This window comes from Indicator indicator, chromosome 28, assembly GCF_027791375.1.
Source record: "Indicator indicator isolate 239-I01 chromosome 28, UM_Iind_1.1, whole genome shotgun sequence".
Taxonomy (NCBI): Eukaryota; Metazoa; Chordata; class Aves; order Piciformes; family Indicatoridae; genus Indicator; species Indicator indicator.
This window is the reverse complement of record NC_072037.1, coordinates 1645879-1655427: the sequence shown is the minus strand read 5'-3', so window position 1 is coordinate 1655427 and position 9549 is coordinate 1645879. Positions and strand designations below refer to the sequence as shown.

Here is a 9549-nt window from a genome sequence, read left to right as displayed (position 1 = left end):
GGTTTTGGGAGGCTGTGGGAGCTGGAGCAGGGATGAGGATGTTGGAGGAGCGGTTTGGGGTGCAGGGGGACCATGCAGTTCAGTTTTGGGGTGCTTGGGGCGGGACGTGGACGTGGAGCGGGGATGGGGGTGCTGGAGGGAGCCAGGGCATGGTTTGGGGGTGCTTGGGGTGGGGGGGACGTGGAGCAGAGATGGGGGAGCTGGAGGAAGCCGGGGCATGGTTTTGAGGTGCTGGGGGCGGGGTTAGGAGGCAGGTTTTGGGATGCTCAGAAGATGGAGGTGCAGGGAAGTGGCTGGAGTGTGACTTTGAGGTGCTGGGAAGGGGCTGGAGCAGGGCATTGGGATGCTGGGTGGGGCATGCAGTCCAGTTTTGGGGTGCTGCAAGGGACTTGGAGCTAGGTTTTGAGGTGCTGGAGGGTCACACAGCTTGGTTTTTGGGTGCTGGAGGGTATGTGGCACAGCCTTTGGGTGCTAGAGGGGCATGGCACGCAGCTGGGGATGTTGGAAAAGCACTGGAACAGGGTGGGGGTCATGGAGCAGGGTTTTGTGGTGCTGGGTAGCACAGGAGGCAGACAGTCACTGTGGGGCCATACAGCTGGGTTTTGGTGTGCTGCAGGGGGACTTGGAGCCAGGATTTGGGGTGTCCGTGGGACTGGAGCAGTGCTTTTGAGTAGTGGAGGATATGGGGCAGAGCTTTGGGGTGCTGGGGATGCTGCCAGGCCGAGGGAAGCTAGACCCTACGGCAGGCCTGGTGGCACAGTGGTTCCTTGGTATTGTCAGAGCACAGGAGATGCCCAATGGGGGTTGTCAGATGGGTTTTGTCACCTAGGGCTTTGCTGCAGCATACAAACATCAACCCTATGTCTCCTCTTGCCCCCAAGCCCCATGCCTCTCTCCAGGAGCCAAAGGCTCCTTCCTCTGGGATACAAATGCCAGCCCCAAGGCCCACTCCTCCAGGAACTGGAAATCATGGAATCCCAGACTGGTTTGGTTTGAAGGGACAATTAAAGACCATCAAGTCCAACCCCCTTGCAGTCAGCAGGGACATCTGCAATTGCAGCAGGTTGCTCCGTCCAAAACTACTGACCTGGAATGGTTTCTGGGGATGGGGCATCTCCCACCTCTCTGGGCAACCCGGGCCAGGGTCTCACCACCCTCTGTCAAACATTTCTTCCTTCTCTTCAGACTGAATCTCCCTGGTTTAGTTTCAAACCACCACCCCTTGTCCTGTCACAACAGGCCCTGCCTCTGTCCCCAGCTTCCTCACTGGCCTCCTTAAAGTACTGAAAGGCCACAAGGTCTCTTCTGCAGGCTGAACAACCCCAACTCTCCAGTTCTTTCCTGTCTCCATGCTCCCCTCACATAAAGGCTGGGTTGCAGCTGCCTCCAGCCTCCCTTTGCCATCAGCTGCTCTCTAAACATCTTCTGGTGAAGGTTGTGCCTTGGCTGCACACTCGGACTTGTGCCCAGGTCACTCCAATCAGTGCCCCAAAGAAACTCCATTTCTGTACAAAAACCTGGCATTTATTTAGATATTGTTCCCATCCCAAATATGCACCCCAGGTATGTAGAGGAAAAAAAGAGGAAGAGGAGCTAGGAGGAGGCCTTTCAGTTACTGGGGACCTCAGGAAGACATTGGCAGCTTGGTCTTTTCATCTATCACTGACTGCATGCCACAGAAACTAAACAGCAGAAAATCTCTGTTGATTCAGTTCCCTCCCAGGAGCTGGGCTGCTGCTGTGTGAAAAGCCACAGCAGGAGGGCTGGGCAGATCTTGGGGGCAGCAAGATTTTGGTAAAAAAGGAAAAACTGTTCTTCACAAGGGCCACTGTAGAACTGCACAGCAGCCAAATTCCTGTGTTTTCCTGAAACTTTCCTCAGGATTCCTTCAGCAGCCTTGGGTTAAGCTCAGCGTTAGTTTTCAGTCCTACACAAGGTCAGACACTAAAGCATTTTTCCCCCCAAAGGAGCCTATTCTAATAGATACTTCCTCAGATAAGAGAAAGAGAAGGCATCAGAACCACCACTTCAAGTATAAAAGAACAAATTCCACATTCCACCAGCCCCAGGAACACAAACAGCTGCTTTCAGCCCATCCTTCTGGCAGCAGTCGTTCTGCAATCCACAGGTCTGAAGCTGGCCCCAGGAAGGAGCCTTCTGTTGTCACCACCCTCTTGGGGCCTGCCTGCATCTCTGGAATGACTGTCAGAGGTCAAAGGGGACCTCTGCTGCCTTTCAAGACGCAAACCAAGAACTTTTTGGTATTTCATTTACATCAAGTGCTGTGAATTTTGCTGATTTAAGTTGATTTGGGCACGAGTCAGCCAAGCAGCCCACTGCTCCTTGTGCAGCTGCACACAGCTGGCACGGCTGAAGGACGCAGGATCACTGTCACAGCTGGAGCAGGAAGAGAAGGCACAGCCAGAATGCAAGAAAATTAAGAAAGAACCCAAATCACTTGGATAAAAAGCTTCAGTTATCAGCTTCCAAGCCTCCCAACATCATTGTGTAGATTCCAAACCCCAGGGGTTTAATGATCTGTTTGGTTCAGCCCCTGACTTGGTTTCAGCTTATTCAAGTCTCTCAAGATCTTCTGGCTGCTTCTGTACTCAGCACCTGATGTTTCTTCCTCCCTCTTTCACAGCCAACCCAGTATAAACAGCCCAGTCTGTCCAGAACCAGTGCCAAGCCCCTGTGAGCTGGGAGCACACGTTCCTCCAGGAGAAAGTGTGAGCAGAAGTCTTCTATGTACAGGTGAGAGCCAAAAAGGCTGTGGAGGAACAGCCCAAAGCTCCCCTGGAAACAGGAGGGGACCCTGCAAGGCTCATTTACAGTCCTCCAAACAACCCCCAGCCCCTGTGCACACCTCCCTCCTCAGCAGGCTCAGTTGTCCACCTCTTCCTCATCATTTTGCTCTTCTTCCTCCATCCTTTCGTCGTCATCCTCATTCTCTTCCTCTCGGCTCTTATCTTGCTCCTCTGAGTCTGTCTTCTTGTCCTTATCTTTCCTCGCTTCTTTCTTCCCTTTCTGCTCACGCCTGTAAACTACAAAGGACAAAGAGAGGACACTGACACGCTGCCAGCTGGTGTCTCCATGGCAGGAACAGGACAGTGGCTGAAATCCAAGGTCCACTGGCTCTGCAGGCTTACAAGGGAGCAGTGAACTCAGAGAGCAACAACTCACCCTATTATCTGAGCTGTGCTGAGCAGCTCCATGGGAACTCAGGTTAGGTTTCAGCAGAAAACTGCTGAAAAGGACGCAGGAGTTGGCATTAGAGGCAGCACCCAGGGCCTTCCTTAGATAAACATGCTAGGGGGGTGAGAGCAGGTGAGACCTTCCCAATTCCTCCTCAGTTTCCCAATCCTCAATGTTATCCCAGTCCCGTTAAGGTGCACATTACTTATTCCCCAGGCAAACTGCAGTGTAGGAGGCTGGGCAAAGAGAAGAGAAACAAGACAGGCAAGTAAGTGTTGCTTGTCCAGTGTTGGAGGTGCTCACTAGGCTCCCTGGATGTGAAGTGTGGATGATACCTTCCAGGGACTCTTTCAGAGGGGCTACGAATCGCTGGAACTCCATCTCCTCCATGGCAGAGAGAACATCACCAGCGTTCAGCGTTTTCCTCTTCCCCTTCATGGCAAAGTTATTTGCACTGGGTAAAAACAAGGAGGAAAGGAGAGTTAACTGCTAGCTGTCACCAGTTTAGGCTTCTTTAGTAAGGCACAAGCAACTTCAGGGGAATAAAAACCCCATCTCCTAAACTTCAGGGTGGGGGAGGGCATTGAATCACTAGGAAGCGATTGACTCAAAGGACATCGAGGGCTGGAGAAGGGCAACAAAGCTGGGGAAGGGTCTGGAGAACAGGGCTGGGGAGGAGCAGCTGAGGGAGCTGGGGGTGTTTAGTCTGCACAAGAGGAGGCTCAGAAAAGACTTCATTGCTCTCTACAACTGAGAGGAGGCTGGAGGAAAGTGGGGGTTGGTCTTTTCTCCCAAGGAACAAATGATAGGACAAAGATTCCTCTCTGCTGTGAAAACGGCTGCCTGCAGCTGCTCCTCCTCTGGGAACCACCTGGTGGAGATGCCAGGCACTGTGTGCCCACATAAACAATTTTCTCCATCTTTACGAAGTGGAATCCTGCCATATCCTCCAACCCCAAGAAGAGACAAACTGTGCCCAGTTCCATCTTTTAAGCAGAAATTGGGAAAGGTTTTTCACTGAAATGGACGTCAGGAACTAGAACAGGCTGCCCAGGGTGGTGGACTCTCCATCCCTGGAGGTGTTTAAAAGCCCTTTAGATGTGGAGCTTGGGGGATATGGCTCAGTGGTGGACTTGGTAGAGTAGGGTTAATGGCTGGATCTTGAAGGTCTTTTCCAACCTAAATGATTCTATGACAAGTGACAGGCTGGCCTTGCTGATCTCAGAGGGCTTTTCCAACTAAAACAATTCTATGATTCTATTACAAGAGGAAACAGCCTCAAGTTGCATGTGGGGACGTTTAGGTTAAACATTGGAAGAAACTTCTTCACTGAAAGGTTTCTCAAACCCTGGAACTGGTTGAATCCCCATTCCTGGAGGGGTTTAAAAGGCACAGAGACATGGTGCTGAGGGCATAGGTTAGCACCAGACTTGGTAGTTAGAGAATGGTTGGACTCAGTGATCTTTAAGGTCTTTTCCAACCAAAATGATTCTCTCCTTCTCCTAACAGCAGTTTAAGCTACCTTCTTGCTCTCACTGGCTCTTTGTGCTGCTTTCCCACACTAGTTTTCTGCTTGCCTGGACCTTTTCTAAACTGGGGAGGAAGGTGAAAACCTGAATGTTGGCTCTGTCAATCCCACAAAGCCATGTGAGGACATAACCCTAGCACAGTGACTGCCTGCATGGCATATCTTGAGATAGCCAAGAGATACCCACCCTAAAGGCATTGCTGAGTCCTCTGTAACCAGCTTCCAAGGCTGACTCATGCTTGGCTCAGCCTTGCCCTAGGTGGTGAGTGGCCTGGAACGTGAGCAGAGTGCTCTTGCCTTGCCAGGAAAGGCCACACAGACATTTTCTAAAGCTAATGGCAGTTTGGGATCTCTTTTGTCCCCAGTGGGGTTGGGACACCTCTCTCTAGAGCCAAGCTGCTTTCCTCACAGTTTAAGAGCAGCTCAAATCTAGCTGCTGCTGCCTGGTCTACATTAAGGATTGTTTTATTCATATATAACCCACAATATGGAAGGAAATGTTGGAAAAAAGATCTTCAGGCCCAGCTAGCAGAGAGGTGAGTAACCAGCTGCACTGGGTACCTCATGCAACCATCCCTTACCATGATGTGGCATAGAGCACAAACACACTTGCTGCCCGGGATATCGCGCTCCGAGCTTCTTTGGAAATGTTCACCCCATCAGGAAGCTGCAAAACAAACAAATCCAACCTTTACCAGCTGCTGCTAGAAAGTAACTTAAACTTGGCTAGCTTGGCTGTCAGCTCTGTCATGGCATTCAGAGGGACAACTGGAATGGCTGCAGCACCTCCCCTGTGGGGACAGGCTGGGAGCGTTGGGGCTGTTCAGCCTGCAGAAGAGAAGGCTCCAGGCAGAACTTAGAGCAACCTTCCAGTACCTGAAAGGGCTCCAGGAGAGCTGGGGAGGGACTTTGGACAAGGGCTGGGAGTGCCAGGATGAGGGAGAATGGCTTTGAGCTGGGAGAGGGGAGATGGAGACGAGGAAGAAATTGTTGAGAGTGAGGCTGGGGAGACACTGGCACAGGTTGCCCAGGGAGGCTGTGGCTGTCCCCTCCCTGGAGGTGTTGAAGGCCAGGCTGGATGAGGCCTTGAGCAACCTGGGCTGGTGGGAGGTGTCCCTGCCCATGGCAGGGGTTGGAACTGGATGGTCTTTGAGGTCCCTTCCAACCTAAACCATTCTGTGATTCCATGAAACCAAACGTTGATCTCAGATGCTATCAGAGGCTGCTTTGACAGCAGCTGAGAACCAGCCGTAGTTTGACTTTGTTCTCCCAACACTAGAAGCTACACAGGAACACAGGGACTCCTGCACCAGCAGCAGATCTGGCCACCATCGCTGCGACAATTCATCCCATGAATGTCACATTCCTGACACGGTTTCGAGGCACCCTAAGACCTACACCGGAGGCACATCTCCTCGAAGACCACGACACTGGCCGGCAGCCGCCTTCCCGAGGAGGCTACTCCCGGGACCGGGGCACGTCTGGGGCAACCATACGACGTAAACCGAACCGTTGCGGGGGCAGCCCGGGCAGAGCTGGCCCGTTCGCAGCCGCCCCGCGTCCCCATCCCCCCACCCGCCATGGCCGTTAACCCCCCGGATGGCCGCGGCGGGAGGCCCCGGGCCGGCACCCACCGCCTCCTTGATGATGCGGGTGATGACGGCGTTGGGCAGGTTCAGGTCCTCCGGTCTCTCCGCCATCCTGGGCCGCCTGCGAGGCAAAGCGGCGCGTCCCGGGCCGCGATGGGGGGCGAAGAAGCCGGGAGGAGCCGGCGGGACGCTGCTGGTCCAGTCCCTCCCTCAGCCGGAGCGGCCCCAGCGCAGCGCCGCAACCGTCAGCCCCTCCCGGCGGCCACCGCGGCCGTCCCGGCAGGCACCGCGGCGGCGGGAAAACAGCGGCGCCTGGAGCGGCGAGCGCCGGGCCTGAGGAGAGCCTCCGGGCCTGAGGAGAGCCTCCGGGCCTGAGGGGAGTCCGGGCCTGAGGGGAGTTCCGGGCCTGAGGAGAGCCTCCGGGCCTGAGGAGAGCCTCCGGGCCTGAGGAGAGCCCCCGGGCCTGAGGGTAACCCTGGGGCTGTGCGGGCAGGGGCAAGGCCCCCGTTGCTGTGTGCAGGGGCTGGGAAAGGAGCCTAGAGTGTGTTTTGGGCTGTAGTCTGTGGTATACAGGAGGAAAAACTTTTTCCCTGTGAGGGTGACAGAACAGTGGAGCAGGCTGCCTGGGGGGGTTGTGAAGTCTCCCTCTCTGGAGATAGTCAAAACCCACCTGGATCCATTCCCGTGCGACCTGCTCTGTGTGCCTTTGCTCCGGCAGGGGGGGTTGGACTGGATGAGCTTTTGAGGTTCCTTCCAGCTCCTGGCATTCTGTGATACTGGAGTGACTGAGGGGTTAGTGGGAGTCTGAGAGGGTGTAGTGGCTGAGAATGGAGGCCTGGAGTGTGTGTTGGGCTGTAGGCAGTGGAGGTGCATTGGGTGATCTTTATGGCCCCTTCCAACCTAAACCATTCTATGATTTCATGGATCCATGAATAAAGTCAAGAGAGTTTTGGGCTACTGCCTGGGGAAAGGGTAGGATGGAGCAGGAGCACAGATGATGCTGGTCCTCAGCCACAGTGTGGCCCAAGGTGCCCCACTGATGACCAAGTGCTGGGCTCTGACTGGGGTTGTGTGCATGTCCTGACCTGCGAGGCTCTCCTCTTCCCTGGGTGCTTTGGTCTCGGCCGTGTGCATGTGCTTGGCTTTAGTTCCAGTACCTGGAAGACTGAACTACATTTATTAAATATTAATGTATGTTTTCCTGACCCCCAGCATGGTGAGGGTAGGAAGGGATCTCTGGAGCTCATCCAGTCCAACCCCCCTTCTCCAGCAGGGCACCCACAGCAGCTTGCCCAGGAGCACAATGCCCAGGGGGGGTTGGAAGCTCTCCACACAAGGAGACTCCACAACCTCTCTGGGCAGCCTGCTCCAGGCCTCCAGAAGCCTCACACCAAAGAAGTTTCTCCTCCTGTTCAGACGGAACCTCCTGGGTTCCAGTTTGTGCCCTTTGTCCTGTCACTGGGCAGCACTGACAAGAGTCTGACATCGTGAGGTGCAGAAGGACAATGTTGTCTCCTGCTCTTTGTTTTCCCACTCTGGCTTAGCCCAGCTGCTCCTCGTGTCCTGCTGGATTTAAACCTGTGCTACATGTTTCATGTTTTAAATATCAGCTACATGCGACTAGAAAGCTGTTTTAACGTAAAAGCTCTGGAGCTAGAGGATGTCTGGGCAGGTTCTCACACTACTGTGACCCAGAAGGGACCCGTAGCTGAGGACAACCTCATTCCTCCACCACGCTGTTCTCCTGACTTTATTTCATACCCTGTATGTGCTCAGTGTTTTGGGTTTTTTCCTGCTAAGTGAATTTGCACAAATTTTCTCTCTCACGGAGTATTGAGACAGATGATTCCACCTCCCTGTCCTCCCTGCTGGAGAGCTTGCAAAGATGGTGATGGCAGATGGGAGGCAGTGGGATGAAACTGCTTGTCAACAGCCCCAGTGCTTAAGGGTCAGGGCTGGGCCAGCCACCAGATGAGTGCCCGGAGGCTCTCTATGAACCTCCCTCTCTTCCCAAAGGAATGAGAAGGGGAATGAGGGAGAGAGATGAATGAGGTGGGAAAGAAACTGCACCAGTTGGGGTGGGAATGAGAACAATCCCATGAAATAGAGACAGACACAAACCAATGGGGAGCCCAACCCCTGATGGCAATGATGGCACCGTTGGTACCACTGATGCTATGGGCAATGTCTCCCTCAGGAGGTAATGAGATGTGCAGGTGTCTTAGGACTCCTTCCACCTCTGCTGCACTCTCCTGTGTTTGGGATTCAAGCAATAGTGTGGCCAGCAGGACTACAGCACAGGATAAGGATTGTCCTCCTGCACTCAGCACTGGTGAGGCCACACCTTGAATCCTAGATTCAGGTTTGGGCCACTCACTCCAAGAAGGACATTGAGGGCTGGAGCATGTCCAGAGAAGGGCAATGAAGCTGGGGAAGAGTCTGGAGAACAGGGCTGGGGAGGAGCAGCTGAGGGCCCAGGGGTGTTCAGCCTGGAGAAGAAGAGGCTGAGGGAGACCTCATTGCTCTCTACAGCTTCCTGAAAGGAGGCTGCAGTGAGGTGGGAATCAGTTTTCCCTTTTGAGGGAGGTTTAGGTTGGACATGAGGAACAATTTCTTTCCCAAAATGATTGTCAAGGCCTGGCCCAGGCTTCCCAGGGCAGTGGTGGAGTCCCCATCCCTGGAGGGGTTCCAGAGCTGTGTAGATGTGGTGCTGAGGGCCATGAGTTAGTGGTGCCCTGGCATTGCTGGGTTAAGGGTTGGACTGGATGATCTTAATGTTCTTTTCCAACCAAAACAATTCCATGATTCTGAGAAAACTCTGAGGAAGATCTTGATGTCAGGAGAATTAGACTGCAGCCTGTCTGTGCACTTCAAGCCTGCAGTGAGGGTGTGAACTCCAGTAGCAACCTGCTTGTTTTCCACAAGAATGTGACATTTCTGGTCCAGCTGCAGCAGACAGGGAGCTCTCTACATAGTGTTTGTGCTATGCAGGACACACTATGCAGGACTGTGAGCCCAGATGGGTCTGAATCAGGCTTAACTTGACTTCCATGACAATGATAACCTCAGTATCATGATAGCCAAAGAAATAATAACAAAATGTCCTTATTTTTCCCACACAGGCTTGTAGAGCACCTTAGAATCATAGAGCTGTAGAGGCTGGAAGAGACCTTTGAGCTCATCAGGTCCAACCACTCACCCACAGCTCACAACCCCATCATTGCTGCTGAGCCACTG

General features: G+C 53.6%; 1 protein-coding gene across 1 annotated transcript; it reads right to left on the bottom strand.

Annotated features, from left to right (window-relative positions):
* Positions 1–2337: 2337 nt before the first annotated feature.
* Positions 2338–6423, bottom strand: POLE3 (DNA polymerase epsilon 3, accessory subunit). The gene is made up of 4 exons (XM_054393464.1): positions 6358–6423; positions 5305–5390; positions 3531–3649; positions 2338–3044 (listed from the first exon to the last, which is right to left on the bottom strand). Exons 1-4 carry the CDS (start codon positions 6421–6423, stop codon positions 2884–2886), a joined length of 432 nt encoding a protein of 143 aa, XP_054249439.1. The 3' UTR covers positions 2338–2883.
* Positions 6424–9549: the final 3126 nt, after the last annotated feature.